At 35.0% G+C, this 21333-nt stretch overlaps 4 protein-coding genes and 1 long non-coding RNA gene across 5 annotated transcripts; 2 read left to right on the forward strand and 3 right to left on the reverse strand.

The window, feature by feature from the left end:
* Window positions 1–4932: 4932 nt before the first annotated feature.
* On the reverse strand, window positions 4933–6193 carry LOC125576421. The gene has a single exon (XM_048736483.1). It carries the CDS (start codon window positions 5781–5783, stop codon window positions 5073–5075), a length of 711 nt encoding a protein of 236 aa, XP_048592440.1. The 5' UTR covers window positions 5784–6193; the 3' UTR covers window positions 4933–5072.
* Window positions 6194–10337: 4144 nt separating this feature from the next.
* On the forward strand, window positions 10338–19833 carry LOC125576423. The gene is made up of 3 exons (XM_048736484.1): window positions 10338–11032; window positions 11353–11525; window positions 19183–19833. Exons 1-3 carry the CDS (start codon window positions 10448–10450, stop codon window positions 19259–19261), a joined length of 837 nt encoding a protein of 278 aa, XP_048592441.1. The 5' UTR covers window positions 10338–10447; the 3' UTR covers window positions 19262–19833.
* Window positions 13788–14808, reverse strand: LOC106416320 (protein LURP-one-related 5-like). The gene is made up of 2 exons (XM_013857179.3): window positions 14460–14808; window positions 13788–14349 (listed from the first exon to the last, which is right to left on the reverse strand). Exons 1-2 carry the CDS (start codon window positions 14685–14687, stop codon window positions 13942–13944), a joined length of 636 nt encoding a protein of 211 aa, XP_013712633.2. The 5' UTR covers window positions 14688–14808; the 3' UTR covers window positions 13788–13941.
* On the forward strand, window positions 17689–18285 carry LOC125576424. The gene is made up of 2 exons (XR_007314779.1): window positions 17689–18143; window positions 18217–18285. It is a non-coding gene; the product is annotated as an uncharacterized LOC125576424 (long non-coding RNA).
* On the reverse strand, window positions 18145–19694 carry LOC106412128 (F-box protein PP2-B11). Its single transcript, XM_013853020.3, has 3 exons — window positions 19302–19694; window positions 18808–18926; window positions 18145–18717 (listed from the first exon to the last, which is right to left on the reverse strand). Exons 1-3 carry the CDS (start codon window positions 19542–19544, stop codon window positions 18309–18311), a joined length of 771 nt encoding a protein of 256 aa, XP_013708474.2. The 5' UTR covers window positions 19545–19694; the 3' UTR covers window positions 18145–18308.
* Window positions 19834–21333: the final 1500 nt, after the last annotated feature.

The raw sequence follows: 21333 nt of genomic DNA on the forward strand, positions 1-21333 counted from the left end.
CCAAGTAAGCCACACTCGGTTATGATATCGAGTGCATACTTCCTCTGAGAGACAAATATCCCTTCAGGTCCTCTAGCAATTTCCAAACCCAAAAAATATTTCAGTTTGCCTAAGTCTTTCATTTTGAAGCAGCGATGTAAGTAATCCTTGAATCTTTGAATAGTAGCAGCGTCGTTGCCCGCAATTATAAAATCATCCACATAAACCAGAATATGGAGACATATGTTAGCTTCCATGAATGAGAACAGAGAGTAATCCTCGTAGCTTTGAACAAAGCCAAACGTCTTGAGGGCTTGACTAAGTTTCGCAAACCAGCAGCGAGGAGATTGTTTAAGACCATACAAAGACTTCCGTAGACGACAAACTTTGGATGGGTCATCAGATTTAAAACCAGGAGGAAGTTCCATATATATTTCTTCTTCGAGGTCTCCATGTAGAAACGCGTTGTGGACATCCATTTGGTGGATCTCCCATCGCTTAGCAGCCGCAACTTTCAGGAGAAACCGAACCGTATTCATCTTTGCCACAGGGGCGAAAGTATCTTTGTAATCAAGACCCTCTTTTTGTCTATTACCACGAGCGACCATGCGAGCTTTCGGTCGTTCAAGAGTACCATCTGCTTTGTATTTATTTGTATAAATCCAGCCACACCCGATTGCCTTCTTGCCAGGAGGGAGAGCTGTAATGTCCCAAGTATGGTTAGCTTCTAAAGCTGTTACCTCTGTTTTCATTGCACCGTTGAACCTTGGATCATTGACGGCTTCTTTATAATTCTTTGGAACGAAATCTGTAGTAATTTTTGCTAGAAACGCCTGGTGGTTAGCAGTAAAAGCAGAGGTAGATGAGTAATCAGCAATGGGATACAGTGTCTTACCTGAGACCGTTGATGGAGAACTCTGATTTTGCTTGTTGAGAACGTGAGGGGTGTTTGTAGTCGCAGAGTTCGTGAGAAAATTCTTCAATAAGACCGATGGTTTCTTTGTTCGATGACCACGTCCAAGAAGATCAAGTAGGCCAGGAGAAGATCCCGATATGTCATGATCACGTATTGGTGAAGCCGGAGACGGTAGTGGAGCTGCAGAAGTAGGGTTAAGAGTTGGTTTATCAGTGGTTGGTTGGAGAACGGTATCTGGTGGGGAATTGCTTGTAGACGGGGCAGTAGGTGTAGATGGTAAAGGCGGAGAAGAAACATCAGGTGTAGTAGTAGTATTATGAGTAGGATAGGAAGTCGTGGGTATAGTAGGAGAAGGTTCAGGGGTAGTAGAGGGAACTGGAGTTTCAAAATTTAACAACCAGTCGTCAATAGGAAGAGCAGTTTGTGCAACTGGTACTGTAACCGAAGGTGAGTCTTCAATACCTGGAAACTGATCCTCGAAGAACACCACATCCCGGCTAACAATAAACTCATTAGTTTCGACATCATACAAGCGCCAAGCTTTCTTGCCAAAGGGGTAACCTACGAATATGCATTTTCGACTTCTTGTAGCAAATTTGTCTCTGTCACGGGGTCTTAGGTGAGCGTAACAGAGGCAACCAAACACTCTTAACTGCTCATAGATAGGTGGTCGACCATGAAGAACTTCATAAGGCGTTTTGCCATTAAGAATATTAGTAGGTGTACGGTTAATGACGTGAGCCGCAGCCAAGATGCTCTCTCCCCAAAATTCAATAGGTAAACGTGACTGGAACATGCAGGCACGAGCCACATTCAGTATGTGTCTGTGTTTCCTTTCCACTCTACCGTTTTGTTGGGGTGTATATGTGCAAGATGTCTGATGAATGATACCGGTCTCGCGAAAGTAAGGTGCGAGTGTCATGAATTCCGTTCCATTATCTGTCCGTATGGTCTGTACTTTATGTCCAAACTGGCGTTCACTCATCGCACAAAAGTTGCGTAGAAGAGAAGAGACTTCTGATTTTTCAAGCATCAAATAAGTCCATACAGCTCGCGAGTAATCATCCACTATGGTAAGAAAGTATACAGCCCCACAAGAGGCTGGTGTTCTATAAGGTCCCCAAACATTGCAGTGGATTAATGCAAAACGAAAATCAGCTTTATTAAAACTATCGGGAAACACTTGGCGAGTCTGTTTTGCTTTGAAACAAATATCACATTGAGACTCACTAAAATCTATTTTAAAATTCTGAAACACCGGTAAAGAAGACAAAGCTTTGTAGGATGGATGGCCAAGTCGACGATGCCACAGAGTTGAAGAAGAAGATTTTGTCTTAGAAGCTCCATGAATTCGTGCAACCTTAACCCCCGTAAAGTAGTACACCCCCTAACGTTCTTCACCTGCTCCAATCAGAGTCCTCGAAAAACGGTCCTGTAAAACACACAATGTATCAGTAAAGATTGCTATGCATCCAGTTTGTTTTAAAAGTTTCGAAACTGATATGAGTGTGCAATAGAAGTCGGGGACAAAGAGAACGTCGTGAAGCACATAATCCTTGCTGAGACGCAGAGATCCTTGCTTCGTAGCATGAGAATCACGTCCATTAGGAAATGTAACCGATGAGGATGGAGTATCATAGACATCATGTAATAATGATATATCACCCGTCATATGGTGTGATGCCCCTGTATCAATAATAACGTCAGTAAGCATTGTTTTACCCGACAAGCGTTCCGATGATAAATTGCTTTGTTGGTTTTGAAGAAGTGCGATCAGAGATGCAATCTGATCCGAGTGTTGTTGAGAATTGCTTTGTGCAGCATTAGCTCTTCCGCGGCCACGCCCACGATTGTTGTTAGAACGACCACCACGTCCACCTCGATATGATGATGAACCATTGCGTTGTTGTTGTTGTTCAGTGTACCAGTCAGGAAAGCCATGGACCAAGAAGCACTCTGTTATATCGTGACCTGTACGACCACAATGGGTACAAGTTCGAGAAGGATCTCTTGGTCGTGGAGTAGTATCAGTTTTGGCAGAAACCAACTCTTTGGAATTCTCTGTTTTGACTGAGAACCCTAAAGCTTCGGTTCGTTGCTCTTTAGATCGGGTAGTTGCCATGTTTTGCTCCTCACGAATCACCCTTGAGTAAACAATATTGAGATCCGGTAATGGATCTTCGTCGGTGATGCGAGAACGGATGGCAGAGAATCGCGAGTCGTCTAGACCAAACAAGAATTTATGAACTTTCGCGTCTTCTCTTTCTTTTTCAATATCAGTCGCAGCAGCACACGTACAAGGTCGAGTTGTCTTCATATTCTGCAACTCTTCCCAGAGTTTAGTTAACCGACCATAATAGTCAAGGACTGTCTGTCCATCTTGTTTGCAATTTGTTATTTCATCTTGTAGCTGATGTAGACGAGTCCCGTTTTTGACAGAGAAGCGGAAACGCAGAGATTCCCAAAGCTTGTGTGCTTCGGGTACATGAGTAACTGTTGATCTGAGTTTTGAATCGATTGAAGTGCGAATCCATCCGACAATCATAGAATTTGCTGCAAGCCATCGCGCTAAATCTGGTCCGTCTGTAGGTTTTGGAATGGTAGCATCAATAAAACATGTTTTCTGTTTCGCTTGCAGAGAATTGCGGAGTTCTGTAGCCCATTCAGTATAGTTGTCTTGTTTAAGTAGAACAGAAGTAATAAGGGCTCCAGGATTGTCTGATGGGTGGAGATAGTAAGGTGACGAATCTCTGGAAGTCGCCTGCGTAGTAGTAGAAGTAGTAGAAGCAGCTGGCGTGTCGTGCTCAGCCATTATGGTTGATGAACCGTAGTAGTAGAATATAGAAGAAGATCAATAGTATTGAAAAAAAATTAGGTTATGAGATCTTAGCTCTGATACCATAAAATAAAATGTAAAGTGTGTGTTTATTCATCAACCAATGTTGGTACTTATACAACGAGAATATAGAATATAGGAACATGTAGATAAACCTAAGTCCCTAGTATATAGGAATACATCATTATCCCTTTAGTTTCCGCTTATTGTTGTTACGTTTTGTCTGGCCAAATGGGCTTCGCTGCAGATCTCGATCCACAGCGATGATTGATGATTGTCTTTGAATCTGAATGGCATTGTTTAGAGAAGTCGATTGACTGATTGATCGTGAAACTGGGTTTTTGGTAAATGATGAATTGTGGATTGATTTTTGTTTTCACTCGTAAGAAGCCGAATCGCTTCGCAGGTTGGATTGGATGATGATGAAATGAAATGCTACTCAGGGCTGGGACTGGGAGGGAGAGACTAGATTGAGATTGTTTCTTGCTTTAATCTGCTATGTATTTTCCATTACCCTTTTATATCATCAGATAGCGCTCTTGATTTGATTCTGATTGCTCTGCTCGATATACACTTCCCCGAGGGATGGGTCCTTTCGGACAAATGTTAGTGTGTGATTCAAGGAGAATACTAGAGACTAAACCTCTCTCTCTCTCTGTGATTCTTGTCTCACTGTTATCACCTTATTATATTATTGTCTTCTCTCCTGCTTTAGTCATGAGAATATTTGGTGAAGAAGGCAACTCTTGCTCTCAACATCTTACCACCATATGCATGACCCACCTCAAGGAGGGAGAGGGAGATAAGTATATGATGAGTTTACTCAATGGCAGAGGATGAGCATGACCTTCTGGTTTTGAGTGCCCTGTCTGTTTACACTACTTTAAGGTAACCTTCTCTTTAATCTACTAGTAGACTTAGTAGTTCCATAAACCCACCAGCGCGATATGGGTTTCATGATTTATAGCTTCAAGTGGTTGGTCCCTGACGGACATGGCTGGCGTTGACCACCACTGAACTCGGATACAACTGATGATCTACTGTCTAATAAAGAGTGTGTTGCCTTCTGAAGAGAAAAGCCCCCATGGCTTTCTCTTTTCTCCATCTTCCTCCTCTTTGCAAATAACTGAGCGGTTTCTTTTTGCATTTTATTTCATTATAATTATTGAACTTTATTTTTTGGGGGGGGGGGGGGGGGGGGTTGACCGCTGCATATATATATATTTATACGATAACCTAAATCATTTAAACATTAGGAATGATGCTATTGAGACATCGACAAAAAACTATTACACATCAAAAAGCTTTGAACAACATTCAAATTTTTGGGTTCTGAATTCTTCAGGAGGGAGTCCAACTGGGAACTATGGCCATCGCTCTTGTTGGTATGCGAGGCAAAGCAGCAAAGAAATAGTTCCGCACTACTCCATTCACGCTGATCTGAATCACCGGATGACGAGGAAGCTGATGATGCATAAGATGCTCGGGGGTATTATGCGGAAGACCCGCTGCAGTCATGATTTCAGTGTACTCAGCAGCTCTCTGCATCTCATCCCACGCCCGCTCTCTCACTGGGTCGACCAAGGGTCTGGTGTAACGGGGATGATCAGCTTTCAAATGCTTCTCTATCTGAGTGTAAGTCCCCGAGAAGGTGCAACCGTCAAAAGCGCAGCACCTCGGTTTAGCATTGAAATATCTCCTTGCAGCCGACACCTTGATCGTCTCTTTAACCTCTCCTCTGCAGTTAGGACAGCGTATGGCCTTGGTGAACTGGTTCGTGTTTTTTCTGCAGTACTGCTTGAAACAATTGGAGTGACGACCACTGGTGTCGCACATGTAAGTACAGCATCCCTTGGAGAAAGAAGAGCACTTCAAGAGGACGGCATTGTGTGGAGGTTCCATGCAGATTACACACTTGATGTCCTCCCACTCGCCTGGGCCTTGAGTCTGGATAGGCGACTCAGGTTGGATCTCTCTTTGAGTCCTTGAAGAGCGAAGCGGGTATGGTGACACTCTTGTCATGTTGCTTGGCACTGGTCTCTCCTTGGGCATTTCTCCCCTGCTGCTAAATCATATTAAATCAATTTCAAAACCTTTTCTTTTCTTTTTAGGCTCGAATCAATCTTCTACACAGATATGTTTAAGCAAAAAAGAAGAAGCAAATTTCATGAATCAAATACAACAGCACGGTTGGATGAACTAAATAATTGAAATAAAACACTTTTATCACCCAAACAAAAAACCAGTAATAAATTGTTTTCGGATGATCATCTCTCATTAACGACATCACCACCGCATTCTTATTCAGAATCACAATTCTGACCGAAAACGGATTTTACGCTTGGATGATAGTAATCTAACCAAAGATTATCATTTTCTGATCAGACCCACAAAGTACACAATTTCGGGTCCGATTGGTAATGGCTGTAGCTTTAAATATTTTGCTGTAGAAAAAAATCTGTAGACTTTTTGCTGTGGCTTTAGATTTTATTGCTGTAGAATTTTATTGAAGCATTAAAAAATTGCTTTGGATATTTGGCTCTGCAGAGCACTTGTACAGCTGTAGGATATTTTAAGAGATGTGGTTTCAAAAAAAAATTTAAAGCTTGATTGCTCTGAATTTGGTGCTGTGGAAATAAATAGGGCTGTGGACAGCACCTACAGCAACTACCAATCACCCCCTTCATCAGATCGAATGATGACACAAGTAAAAACACGAGCGAGAAACCTAAATAATATTGATTTTTACCTTAACCTCGGATTAATTATTGATTTTTCTTTCCCTCAAGAAAGAGTTTCGTCTGAAGCTGTGAAGATGGTGCCTGTTTGTGTGATTTCTGTCTTCCTTTTATAAGGTGCCTCCGTCTGTTCCAATTTACCATCCTACCCCTCTCTTTCTCTCCAGTCTCCACCCTTTCCTCTCTTTCCTTTTTGCCAGTGACAACCAAAATTGTCTTTTCTTTGTTGACAATTATGGAGTTTCCCTACAATGGGATGACCAGAAGCAAAGAAATCACTTTTTTTTTTTTTTTTGTAAACAATTTGAAAATAGCTGTATATCTTTTCAAGAAAATGTATCTTCTTATCAAACTAACTAACAACTGATAAAAGGAAAAAAACAACTATGCAAATCTCACTCTTTCTTATTATTTATTAAACAAATGAATCCAATTACAGTTATTGTACTTTAAATATGAATCTTTTAAATATTTCACAAGAATTTTAATTTGATTTTATATATTTAATATGGCGTTCACAATAGTCAAAACTACGTATTTATTACTCACACATATATATATCATACATTTTAACATAAATTATATTGTGCTTATACTAGTCAATTTTTTTAAGAGAATATTATTACTTCCATTAGTATTTTACTAATGTTTTCTTTATATAATACTTTGGGAAATGGTCGAACAAATGGTAAACTGAAAATAATAATATATCTCATTTTAAGAAGCTTAGATAGTACTCCCTATGTTCCCGAATGTAACCGAATGTAAGATTTCCAAGAGTTTTCACGTTTTTCAAAAGAAAAAAAAGTTTTCACGTTTATTAAAAATATAATAAATGTTTACAATTTAGTTTACAATTTATTTTTCAATACACTTTCCAATAAATATCTACCAATAAAATTTAATCAATTCAAATATTCACAACTAATGTTTCTCAAAAGTATACAAAAATACCTTAAAAATAAAGAAAATCTTATTTTGTAGAACAAAAATAAACTCTAGAAAATCTTACTTTCGGGAACGGAGGGAGTATAAATTTAATATATTTAATAATAAATGTTATTTAAAAAAAAACTCTAGAAAATCTTATTTTGTATAGATTTTTTAACTGATCTTATTAAATACTTCCTCTGTTTTTAAAAGATGCATATTCTAGACTTTTTACATATATTAAAAAAACTCATTAAATATGCATTGTTTTTTGTAAATAACATCTATTCATAACTTTTAGCCAATAGAAATTCAATAAACACCATTAATTTTTTGAAACTTATAATTTTTCATAAAATCATACATTGAAAAGGTAAAAAATGTATCTTTTTGAAACAAATTTTTTTTTCAGAACATACATCTTATAGGAACGGAGGGAGTAATAGCCAAAATACCAGACAACAATTCAATACTCCTATACATTTTTTATTATTTTATTTACATCCAACTAGTAATAGCTTTTTTGAGAAAAAAATATTAGTCACACTCGTATTTTACTTACCGCAATAAATTAAGTGTATGAGTTTTGAAAATGATTAATTAGCTTAATATATAAACTCAGCGCCATGTTTTTAACTTTTGTAAAATTATATAAAATTATATTACTTTTTTACTTATGTACATATTTTATTTTAATGCAAATCATTTGGTATCAACTTTTTTGTTTTTAAACTAGATGTTGATATTAGTAAAAAAAATAGTAAGTAGCCAATTTTAATTTTTTTTAACTTGTTCAGTTAATATTTTTTACAAAGTTACATAGGTATATGTTTTGAGAAACCTAATTGTAACGATATTAAATATCAAATATCATTTACCTAAATACAATTTATGGTAATTAATAAAAGTTATTATCCAGATTCAAACAAAAATGAAGCTTCCCAAAGAAATGGCTGGATGAACAAATCAATACATATACCAAAATGTACTAACTAACCTTTGACTGTCTAACTTCTGCAACCTTGCCAAAATATTGATATTGAATGTTTTTTTTGTATTTAATGTCTTTCTTTCTGTTTATATATCAGTGGACCACCATAATTGATTGTGGCTCCCCCCTGGATGAGAACATATTCGAGTTGGGCTCGTAAAGTAGAAAAGAAAGATATAATATGGGAACTTAACGGCCCACTAGGCCTTGTATGATTTATTATTTTTTAACACAAAGAGGATAACGTATTCTGTGTTAGGGCTAGGCTCAGAAAAATGGAAAGCTGTAAGACCGTGTGATTAATCTGAGCCCATCCACCTCTGTCTTTAAGATCAATCAACCTCGACAACGACGTGCCCATGTTATCCAAAGAATTCACAATTCAATCTTTTTTTTGTGTGAAAACAATTTAATCTTTCGAAACAACGTTTTTCTACAATCTAACTCCCATTGGTTCATGATCAAAACGGGCCATTTAAAAAAATGCAATGAGTCAACAACTTGATCTCCATACCAAGAAAAACATCAAGTATCTGAAACTAATGAGAGACCAAAGAAACTACGAAAATAGTGTTTGCTTATATGAGTATCTCAAGAGACCAAAGACAGCACACTGACACTCATCATCGTATCACAGTTTCAGTCATTCCAAAACCCTTACGATTCTCAAACTTGCAACGTATAGCCAAAATTTTTATAGCAAATTACACAGACATAAGCTCCCAAATTTTTTTTAAACCCTTAAATTTGTAAAAATAAAAATCATATAAACATTGCCACAAATCCCTAAATTAGGACCGGCCCTGGAGATTATGATTTATATTTGGCACTATTTTTTGTCCATTAAACATGCTAGCGGAGGTCATGAATTCAACGTTTATACCAATTTGAATTTGCAACTGAATTATTCTTCCTTGTACCTTTGTTGTTAGTTGTTACCCTCTGACCATCCATCCATAGCTAGGTCCCCCGTCTATTCTCTCAACTTGAATGATTTTTCCTTTTTGGTAATCATGTTAAACTCAACTTGTAAGTAATACCTTATGTAATAGGCTGTGCATTCAAAATATTTATTTATTAATTATACAGTCGCTGCATTCTTTTTCTTGTGTTTTAGTTTTGTACTCATGATATTGAATTCTTTTAGATTTATTCATCATTCAACTACTTTAGCTAAAACAAGTTTAATTGTGAAATTTTTATTTAGGCGGAAAGTAAGTATACTTTTGTAATCAATTCTTTCAAGTCTTTTTACATGCACCACCACCTACCAAAATCAAGATATTAGGTATATAGGACCAATCATATTGAAAAATTAATTTTGTATTAACATTCTAAATCATTCAATTATTTAGCACGTACTGGCATCTATAAATGATCAGAAACGTACGTACATAGTGGATGATCAGGCGCGTATCTTTTTCTTCTTCAAAGCTTCCAGAGAAACCCTTAAAACGTTATTATCTACTGAATACCCTGAATATCATAGCGTGACAAAAGAAACCGAGCCCCGCCAGTTGATCAAGCATGAGAGTGATGATGAATGTGAAGCACTCAGATCTCTCACTGCTTGCCGTATAACGTCTCCATTCGTCAGCTAAAATCTGAAAAACGTGTCGAGCATTGTCTCGATCTGAGATTAACACTGTAGCTGACAGTTACTTTTAGCATTTGTTTCTATCTCTTGCTTCACCCAGCACCGTCAGTTTTTCTGTAAGAAACTATGTACTGATGGGGACAAAAGGGTGGGACGTGGGTTCCACACTTGCCCATGTGGTTATGGTCAACGTGTCAAAGTATCAGAGGCCAAGGGTTTTCTGCGATCTTTATCTATCAATCTATGGTCCCGTTAGAATTATAATTTCTCATTGTTTTTCTCTTGGCTGGTGTCGACTTGAGACCAATAATATATACATTTATCATTTACAGTCATCTAAATTAATTATGCGGCTCTTACCATTATATAAGACCCCTACTAGACTCCATATTATCAATAGACATAAACGGTTTTAGTTTAATGGAGTTTTTAATATAAAACAATTAACAGAGTGATCATCATGTTATTGAGAAGCACATCTGCTCCGATACTGAACTCGTGGCTTCCACAACACTGCTCGAGAGAATCATCTCCGGAGCCCGAGTCACAGCTCCAACGCCGAAACAGATCGTTGTCTATTCTCTCTTCAAAGTCCATAGACAGACACACAGGGGAGCTGTTGCACCAAACTCTCTGTGTGCACAAGGAGAGTGTTCATAAATCAAGTAACAAGGAAAACGACGGCAATGACGTAATATCACGCAGGCAACGCAGGTCATCTTTAGATGAAAGTTCCCATGGAACAGTTTACCGGAAAAAGATTTTGGATCCTTCGTCGACCTTTTTAATGGAGAGGCTATTCTCGAGCTCTGGACAAGGAGAGAAGGTTTGTGATGATGATGATCGTCTGGAGACTCTTGTGAGTGGTGGTAGTGACGGTATGGGAAGCAGCGGTGGCAAGATATGTACGGGAGGCGGTGTCGGTGGAAGCGGCGTTGACGGCGGTGGAAGTGAGGACGCCACCGATGTGTATTACCGCGAGATGATCAACTTGAATCCTGGAAACTCTATTTTGACCGGAAACTACGCCAAGTTCTTGAAAGAGGTAATAAGTTGAGTATAAATTTGGTCAAGAACTTAAAAAAAAAGGGTATTTCTTATCCTTTTATTACAAGATATTTTAGTAGAAACCATCCACGTGTAAAATATGTATTGCATAGATATTAACAAAATAAAAAATATGTTTAGTTTCAGGGAATATAGGTGTTAAAAAAAGTTTTCAGGGAATATAGAGAGTAAACAATACTCTCTACAAAAAAAAAACAATACTCAATCAGTGGACAAAAAAAATACACTCCATCTTTGATAAAATATGTATTTATGTATATATATACGTGTATATTTGATTTATGTATACATGAACAGGTGAGAGGAGACATGAAGAGAGCAGAAGAGTACTGTGAAAGAGCAATTTTAGGGAGCACCAACGATGGAAACGTTCTCTCGCTGTACGCGGATCTCATTTTGCATAACCATGGTGATCGTAAAAGAGCACACTCTTATTTCCAACAAGCTGCCCAAATGTCCCCCGAAGATTGGTAATTTTGAAATAGACCTAGTATGAATTTTTTATGATATTTCTTTTAATAAAGAAGATATAGAATATAATTATAAAATTTGAAAAAAAGTATACACTTTTATTTTATTTTGTTTTATAGTAAAATCTTATTTAAATTAATGTATAATAGTATATATTATTAATTACAAAATTAATAAATGGTATTAATTTAAATAAAATATTTTAAAATTTTAAAAAGATTTTGTTATATTTTTCTCAACATTTTGTTATAACTAAAAATAATATTTAAATTTACAGTTAAAATTGATTTATTACTAATATTTTTATATATTTAATAGATTAATGTAAATAATTAAATAAATATAATTAATGAAATGGACCTAATAAGATTAGTATGACTTTTTTTATGGTAGATAAAAATGATACTTCTCTTTTAATAGAGAAGATTAATAATTAGAAGCAGTTACGTAAATTAATAATTAGAAGTGGGAAGAAAGGTAACTGCTTAGATTATAAAAAAATGAACGTGGTTAGAGTTAATATATAATTAGAAGCAGTTGTGAAATAATTACTTTAAAAAAAAAAGTAGGTCCAATGACAAAAGAAGTAATATTTCAGAGAAAGTTGAGGGTAAATAATAGGAGTGATCCTGAATTAATAATATTGATTTTTTTTGTCGTTAAGTGATTAAGATGTGAGAGAAAGACAATGACAAGTTTTAAGACTTAATATTTTCTTGCTTAACATTTACAAAACATTGAAGACTAAAGTAGAATAATCTGTAATCCTTATCTCTTTTCTATCTAAACGACTGTATATTCGTCATAATGAATAAGAAAGGATTAAATTGGTTAAAGAAGAGTAGGTGTTGCTTTCCCGTACAAACCTCTGTTGTACAAAGACTAAAAACCATTTAGAACATGTCCAATTGGAGATTGTGACTGAGTTTCTAAAGACTAAAAAAAAGAAATAAAAAAATATATTTAAGAAACCCAACAATAGTTTTGAAGAAACTCTCTGTAACATGCTCTTCCCACCTCTCAATACATCAATAGTTTTAGGCATTTCATTTTTATGATTTAAACAAAAAAAATTAAAATAGTATTATTTTACCTTTAAGAACTTGTTTTTAAGAGTTTGACCGTTAATTTACATACTGCACTTTATGTGTTTGGCGGGATATTAAGTATGAATTTGGACTTCGCATGAGTATTGGCCACTGGTGTATGACTGGCATAAGAAACCTCCAACGCTTCTGTCAGTCTGTGCCATAAGGAGGGCCTCGGTCCAATGACGTAGGGACACGAAATAAGTTCCCCGTCCACTCTCCGCCGATTGGCCGCACAAATAATTGCTATTCCTTATGGTGGGAGAGAAATAACAGACTCCATAACTCCATATCAGACTCCATAACTTCAAATTCATAAAATATGAGAATATCCCAATTGCAGAGTTCTCGACATGTTTTTTTTTTAAAACTTAAATGTACATACATAAAACTAGTTCCAAATATCTGAAAAATCATAAAACATCTTAAAATAAAATATTTTAGAGCGTTTTCATAATTTTAAAATATTCAAAACAATAATTTATAATATTTTATTATATTATATAGTACCATAAATTTCATTTTATGGTTAACTGTGACATTAATTTTTGTCAGAAATCGAAAGTTCCAATCTAATTAATCATATCTAGTAGTATATAAGAGCATCCGCAATGGGAATCCTTAAGGGGAAGTCCTTAGGAAAAAAATAATTAAATAATCGGTAGACCCCACCAAAAGCTAAGGATTCAATCCTTAAAATTCCTAAATAAGGACTCTTTCTTAGTGAATCCTTGCACTATTTGCGGGTCCCGACGACATGTGGCGACCCGCAATTGGTTGATATTTATTTTTTTTATTTAAAAAAGAAAAAATAAATAATAATACTTAAAAAATCAAAATACACTTTTTCTAAGGACTCCCCTTAGAGTAACACCATTGCGGGTGCTCTAACTTTATCCCTGTTTCCCATGGATTTGGAATATAGTTGAACCGTCCTATGGCCAATGTCTATTGAAAGAAAAAGTAGATGTGACACATCCTTTATGGGTAATAGCTTCGTATTTTGACTAATGCAAATTCTGAACTCGTTCGAGAGGACATATAACTTTTTGCCTACCTCACCAAGAAAAAGGGAATTAAATTGACAAAAAAGTTTTTTTTATCACCAACCAACTCTTTTCTTAAGCCATTTAAAACCTTTTGTTATCCGAATTAAACAGCTGCAACTTAGAGTAATTCAAATAAAATTCATTCACAGCAAGTGACAGACGAGAAATATTTGTCCAGATCGTTCCTTTCAAGCCGACAGAAGCTCACAACTAGATAGATATTAGTATTATTTCCACTCGTTTTTGGTTCCCACCCAAAAAGAAAAGAAAAGAAGAAATTAATAATGATCTTCTGCGTAAGGGTGCACCTGTTCTTCACCAACTTCGACGTAATCGTCACCGTAGATTTGATCAAGCACAAGGACCAATCCCATGGCAAAGGCTCCATCAAAACCGGCCTTCACGTTCAACGAGAAAACGTCTTTCCCAAGCATCACGTTCGTTGACGCATCCACTTTACGACGTATCTCCGCCACCTTCCGCCTCGTCTCCGCCTCCACCACGGTGCAGCTCCTTTGCCCGAAATTTCCTTCGATCAAGTACTCGTTGCATTCGTACTCCGCGTAAACCTCCACCGTCACGCTGTTCCTCCCGATCATCGACGATCTCCTCACTCCGAAGATCGGTTTTTGACCGTCTGTTCTCTCCCCGAGATACCCCTCCCATCTCCGTCGCAAACTCGGCCTCTGTTTCATCGTTTAGAAAGAAAAAACCAGAGTTAGAACACCACTGTATCCGACTACTTATTATAGTATTTTATTTATAAAAGGAGGTAGGTAGGTAGGTAGGTAGGTACCTTTCGTCGGAGGGTTAGGAGACAGCGACCGTGAGCGTCCATGAGGACAACCTCATCGGTGTCGCGGTTGTTGGGACCACCGTAAGAGTCCACCCGAAAGACCAAAGTGCCCTTGCAGTCGTAAACCGTGAAACCATCTCCGGCGAAAAAGAGAGAAGTTTTCCGAACAGTCAGGTTCTTGTCTTGCCCGTGACTAAATTTATTGTCCACTAGCAAACCACCCTTCATTTTTCTCCGATTGCTGATTGGTTCCAAATTAGAAACTCAAACTCCGATTCTGAGTTTGCTGATGTGATGATATGCTTTGTAAAGCTTTTGAGTTTTGATACTTATAAGACAAGTGAGAGTTGGGGGATAAGGAAGACAACGAGTGCAAGATTTATAAGGACAAGACGACACGGAGATAGAATCTTATTTAGGAGTTTTTACAGTTTCAGCAAATGTTAAAGTGCCACGTGTCGATGACTAGTAGCTTGAACTTTTATCAAGTACGTAGATGCGCTTCGCAATTTCGCCCCTCTTTTCTTCACTTAACATATCAACGTACTACCATCGCGTATGTTCATGCAAGATACAATTCGAGTGACATATGATATGAGGATGATGAGCAATATCTTTCTTCGGTTTCTTTCAATTTGCTTATACATACTTATTTAAAGTTTTACTATGTATTTCTATACGCAGAAATAAAATTAAAAAGTATATTATTTAAAAAAGTATTTTAATATTTTAGATTTATTATGTATTTAGCTATATTTTAATAAAATAACTAATTTTAAATTAATGTATCTTGAACATTTTATTGTTTTTTTCTTTATTTTTTAGTTATCACATGTATACGCTTGTGCGTATTTTCAAGATTCTTGTTGGACGGTCTTCGGCAACATTACTTCTTCCTTTCCAGTCACTGTTTCTCCTTCTCTCCTTTTTTCCGATCTGACATTATTCCGAACATATCGTAAGGCGATTAATCGATTAGTACAGATCAAAAGGATGCCTTTTGTTTCTATATTTAGTATTAAAATACTAATAAAGCCATTAGGGTATCGTGTGGGGCATCAACGTACACATTATTGATTCTCTTTTATAAGTAGTTAACTCCACAAATCATATAGATCTCGTTTTTTATAACGCTTAAAATTAGAATAACAAGTAACTAAATGTTGGTTGATCAAAAAGAATGGAGCCGTGGAATGCATATTAGCTTTTATAAGTTAAAGCTTACAGCCTCACCAAATCTTCTCAGATCTAGTCGTTGATATTTTTATATTCTATATTATTTTATTTATGCATAATAATATGAACCTTACATAAGGGTCCATGGCCAGCTAGTTTGTCAATTAAGTTTCTAAAAAATATCGGTACTGAAACCGTGAAACGGAAACGAAATAAACCCGTGTAACATGTGTGTTTTCCCATGCACGACCGACTATGATGATACACATTGTTTCCGTGTATCTATATGCATGTTACCAAATTACCCATCAACTGGCTCGCATCGGGAAAAAATTCCCACTATACACATCATTAAAGATAACATAATCCTTGCAATCTCATAGAATACTTTAAAATAGCATACTGTCTTTCAAATCAATTATTTTTGTATGATAACGATTTTTGGAAAGCTTTAAGCAAAATCATGTGTTACAAAGAAGCATCTGACCCATTTGACCAAAAAGAGCTTAAGAGCTTTCTGATCAGCATTTATATATATATATATTATTACTTGTTAATTAGTCCAATGCATTGTCTTTTAATTTTTCAGTATCCTACTTTTTTCATGGTAAAAAAATGTGTATGCACCAAATGTCAATAGCAGATACATGTTTTCTCAAAATAATTTTATTTTATGATATAAATTAATGGTTAAAAATAATAAGAAGCCTAAATAAATAATTGTTATATAAAATGCATAAGATAGAGAGGGATGATATATATATATATATATATATATATATATATATATATATCCTTATTTGGAACACATAATAATTGAGAGATGACTTGCAGAAATTTAATTATATTAAGCTCTATTTTGTTAAAAAAAAGTAGTTGTCTACAATGGATGGCTGCATGGGTTATGTCTGTGAATGTTTTTTTTTTTTGTCAATCGGGTTATGTCTGTGAATGTTAACAAACGAGAATGGGATATTTTATTAATATTTGTTTTTGTTGGTTTAGAGATACTATATTTCGTTGAAATATCTGATTAGGTAGAAACTATACCTGAATTTCGAATCAGGATTGTTTCAAGAAATTAGTATCTAATTTTAGCTAATTTGGATGTAAGTCCAACATTCTATCTGACCCGATTGACTACGAACAAGATAAAACGATATCAACACACAATCAACGCGTTTCCAAGGTCGGTCCCTAACCTCCATCACTATGATAAAAGATAGTCAGGGCATGTGCATTCGACTTTCTCCGATTAGATCCATGTATTATATCAGCACGACACCATTACTACTACATCATGCATATAATGTTCGTGAGACTCGCAGACGATGCTGCATAAATGATACTGAGTTTAACAGTTCATATAAAAACATGATTTTAAATACAATATTGTTTGGGGGCCAAAAGTAAAGTATTGTTCAGTTGACATACTAAGGTATTTTGTATGATGTGTTCTTCTAACATCTTTGAAATTAGTTTCCTTCTCGGGATAATTATTTTAACTATCTTATATATTAAAATAGAAGTCACAACTTTGATTTATGTGTGATTTTTTTTTAAAAAAATGGACCTAATGGACATATTCCTAGAAAGTCATATTACATTTAATCTCTAATCTTATTATTTAAATTTTGGAACTACCAGAATTTTTTATTGGACTATCAATAATTGAATTTAAACAATAGATGATCCATTGGATTTATAAATAGTATAAATTAAATAGATATAATTTAATGTTGTAATACTATACCTCCATATGTTAATATTTAAATATTTGTCGATGTTAATTTTTAAAATTATAAAGATTTTTTTTTAAATAACAAAAATCGTATTATCTAACATTGATTAATCTTTACCATCTTAAACCAATGAAAACAAATTTTAAACTATATATTTTATTTTAAAAATTAAACAAAAACTATATGTTTAACTATTTACTCGATAATATAAATCTATGAAGCGAAAAGTTTATTTTTTAGAAAACTTTCTAAATTTGTGAAATGTTATAATATTTTTGAATATGACAATAAAACAATATTTTACTAATCTTTATATATATAGTTACGATTTTAATAATGAAATAATAATCCGAAAATGTATATATAGAAGAAGATACAAATACATGTGAAAGTTTGAAACAATCTATTCGATGAAAAAATACACCGTAAACTTATTATGTTTTAAAAATTGATAGACACATATATATATTATAATATATACCAATTTAGAATTGAAAACAAAATGTTTATATAAAAATAAATGAAAACAAAAACACGCACAGTTACGCAGGTCGAGATCTAGTTGTAGTTTTAATCCTGCTGTATATAAATTATTTCAAACTAAAACAAACTCAAACATAAATTAGTAGTCCTAATCTGGAAAAAGCTTCACGGTAGTAGTCTTTTTTTTCTTTTTGGTCAAACAAGCATTGCATTACTAAATCGGAAGCTACACTCCCGAAACAGAGTTCATTACAGACATGGAAAGAGCTGACTTTGCCACAAGGTAGTAGTCAATTATTCTTAATAACAATGCAACCATCAAACTGAAGTACAATTGTTCTTCTGCATCAATATAGAAAAGAAAAAAAAACAAGACAAAGAAGCAGGGGAAAAGAAGATAACACAACAACTGCAAACAGCAAAAGGTATAATTAGCAGCAGGATATGATTAGGGCAGTACTGGCCTAATCTCAATTCCATGGACGATAAGACCTTTCTTCTCAAAAGGCCTCTTTGTCTCCTTGAGGCTCATCTCTATTTCACCCATATCTCCTCTCCTTTTGAAGAAGTGTCCCAACTGCACCTCGTACCAGTCGTCGCTTCTCAGCTCAGCGCGCTGACCTTGTTCGCTCCCCGGATTCTGCATGAGACTGACCATGGAAGGCTGGACATCATCATGCTCGGTGCCAGCCAAAACAAGGGATGCCTCTACGGGCTGGCGAAAACCGTAGGGATCAAGGTTCCACCTAAAGACAAGGTAAGCGGCGTAGAGGGTGTTGTCAGAGAGAAGGGATATGTTGATTTTTCCAGTGATGTCAAGCCACCATACCATTTTAAGCGCAGCCACTTCTTTGAACCTGTAAGTGAAAAACAAAAGACGTTTTGATGAAAAATGTTAAGAAAATGAAGCAACGCAGAAAAGGGGGCCTTGAGGGCAGCGTGTAGACCTGGCATCAGGAAGAGAGATCCACTGCCAGTATCTTTGATCATGTCCCCAAGTAATATTCAAGGCCCTAGCAGCCATCATGTAGCACTTGTTACCAGTACTTCTCTCCAGCGAAAAGCTCTGTTTTGGATCACATAATTAATGCGGTCAGGTCAAAACATGATAGATCCAGAAAGAATGATTTATAAGTTAGGGTGTCTGACTACTAGGAAGTAGATCCACATTTTGCCTGAACAGAACAGACCTTTTTCAATTTTGGGAACTAAAATATATATATACAGTACAGTACATATATAAATCTCATGATGATAAATATCAAATCCCTTGATACAATACCACGTTGACTAGAGCATACTATACTTTCTACACTACACAGGTTAGCCGAGTTGATATCAGAGCAAATTAGTAACACGGATCTGATCGAATTTGGAACCACAATTACTAAGATTGTTTAAAAGAAGGGAGAAACTAAAGAAGAAGAAGAAGAAGGTTTACCAGTTGGGAGCCGTGGAGAAGGAGAGGGTTATGGACGAGGGAGAAGAAGAGGTGTTTCTTGGTGGGAAGACCCTCAGGTGCCCTAAAGTCCTCGGGGAACTCGGAAGGTAAGAAGTGGTTCCAGACATGGTCGGAGTCTGCGGCGGATCTGAAGCACCTGGAGACAGCCGATGATCGGCAAACGTCTCGAGGCGAAGTCAAGGAAAGGATCTTAGCGATGCAGTCCTCTGGCAGATTATTCATTGCTTTGCTTTTTAGTTTTTACCAAAGGAAAGAAGATCTCATTAGATTATTTATCTATATAGTAACTCAGTTTAGTTGGGAAGAAGGGACGTGGAAAGTTTACTTATATTATTCTATTCTAGAAGCAGAGGAGACTTGGAGATGAAGTACACCTCTTCTTTTCTTATTACTCGCTTCATCACCATTGTAGACAACTTGTGTAAGTAACCGCGTGCAGATCCACGTTTATTTAGTTATCCACGTTTGTTTTTTCTTTACAAATTATCCTTTGAGATGTTCATATGGAAAAGACACAAGAGCATCTCAAAAAAATAACTCTATTTTTAAATTTTCAAAATTCTATATATGAAGTTTAAAGGTATTTTTTTCCAAAAACAAAACTTAAACTTAACTTCAGAACTATTTGTATTTTATAATATGGTCTTTATATTTGTCATAACTAATTTGATTTCATAAAACTTTTGTAAATAACTAGTACATATATAAACATATTACAACAATATTAATTAATAAAATATTATATTAAAATATAAAATTTTAAACAAAATAACTTAATTAATATTAAACTTCAAGCAAAATACCATATTATTCCATAAAGTGATTTTCTTAATGCATATATGATCTACTAGTGTATTTCGAAGTAAAAATAGCTCTCCTCATTTTTAATTTGTAGATTAGAAAGAAAAAGATTGTTGAAATCGGAAGATATTAATACTTGTAAATACATTAGATCATAACAAGAAAGTAAAAGAGAAACATAAAATATTTCTAGAAGACTCGTGAATATATTCAATATGAATAAGAAAGAATCGAACGAAAAGACATCAACAACATTATAGAGCGTTTAACGTAAAACTCAATATTTTCGTAGAGGTTAACACATAGATTTTGAGAAAAATTCAAAAAATATGACAATATTGTTTTAATGAATAGTTGCATTCTGTACTAGTATATAATGACGGTCAAAGAGGTTTTGAACCCTTGTTGTCCTCATTTCTCTAGAGAATAACGATTTTATAATAGTTATTTCACTAATTTAGAGAGTATATGAAATTTTACTAAATTAATTAATAAAAAAAAATTGAACGATGCTCATGTACTATGAAAAAGAGTTTAGCATACATTAATACAAATGTAGAATGTAGTTAGAAATTTTAAAACAACACTAAAGATTATAGGCATCAATATATAAATCATTTACCAAAATTTAATATTGTCGTAGGGGTTAACACATAGATTTTGAGAAAAATTTCAAAAAATAAAAAAATATGTTTTTAATGCATAATTGCATCCTTCACTAACATGTGATGATGTTGAAAGAGGTTTGGAGCCTTTATTGTCTCCGTTTTTCATGAAAATAGCTATTCAATAGTGGTTATTCCACCGATTTTGGGAGTATTATTAAGCTTTACTAAATTAATTGATAAAATATTATAATGATTCCTATATACTACGAAAGAGAGTTTAGAATACATTAATATGTAGAATGTGGTCAGAAATTTTAAAACAACACTAAAGATGATAGACATCATATAAAGCATTTACCAAAATTCAATATTTTTGTAGAGGTTAATACATAGATTTTGAAAAAATTTCAAAAAATATAAAAATATTTTTTTAATGCATAGTTGCATCCTGCACCAACATGATATGATGATGTTGAAAGAGGTTTGGAGCCTTTGTTGTCTCCGTTTTCCAAGAAAATAGAGATTTAATAGTGGTTATTCTACCGATTTAGGGAGTATTATTAAGTTTTACTAAATTAATTGATAAAAAATTATAATGATTT

Source organism: Brassica napus, chromosome A7 (assembly GCF_020379485.1).
Source record: "Brassica napus cultivar Da-Ae chromosome A7, Da-Ae, whole genome shotgun sequence".
NCBI lineage: Eukaryota > Viridiplantae > Streptophyta > Magnoliopsida > Brassicales > Brassicaceae > Brassica > Brassica napus.

Excerpts from the sequence above, each read along its gene's own strand:
- LOC125576421 (XM_048736483.1), bottom strand. The coding sequence starts at position 5,783 with ATGCCCAAGGAGAGACCAGTGCCAAGCAACATGACAAGAGTGTCACCA.
- LOC125576423 (XM_048736484.1), top strand. The coding sequence starts at position 10,448 with ATGTTATTGAGAAGCACATCTGCTCCGATACTGAACTCGTGGCTTCCA. Across the intron at positions 11,033-11,352 it reads ACGCCAAGTTCTTGAAAGAG|GTGAGAGGAGACATGAAGAG; the intron begins GTAATAAGTTGA and ends ATACATGAACAG. Across the intron at positions 11,526-19,182 it reads CAAATGTCCCCCGAAGATTG|GTTAGCCGAGTTGATATCAG; the intron begins GTAATTTTGAAA and ends TACACTACACAG.
- LOC106416320 (XM_013857179.3), bottom strand. The coding sequence starts at position 14,687 with ATGAAGGGTGGTTTGCTAGTGGACAATAAATTTAGTCACGGGCAAGAC. Across the intron at positions 14,350-14,459 it reads TCCTAACCCTCCGACGAAAG|AGGCCGAGTTTGCGACGGAG; the intron begins GTACCTACCTAC and ends ACGATGAAACAG.
- LOC106412128 (XM_013853020.3), bottom strand. The coding sequence starts at position 19,544 with ATGAATAATCTGCCAGAGGACTGCATCGCTAAGATCCTTTCCTTGACT. Across the intron at positions 18,927-19,301 it reads TTCTCCACGGCTCCCAACTG|AGCTTTTCGCTGGAGAGAAG; the intron begins GTAAACCTTCTT and ends GATCCAAAACAG. Across the intron at positions 18,718-18,807 it reads ATCTCTCTTCCTGATGCCAG|GTTCAAAGAAGTGGCTGCGC; the intron begins GTCTACACGCTG and ends TTTCACTTACAG.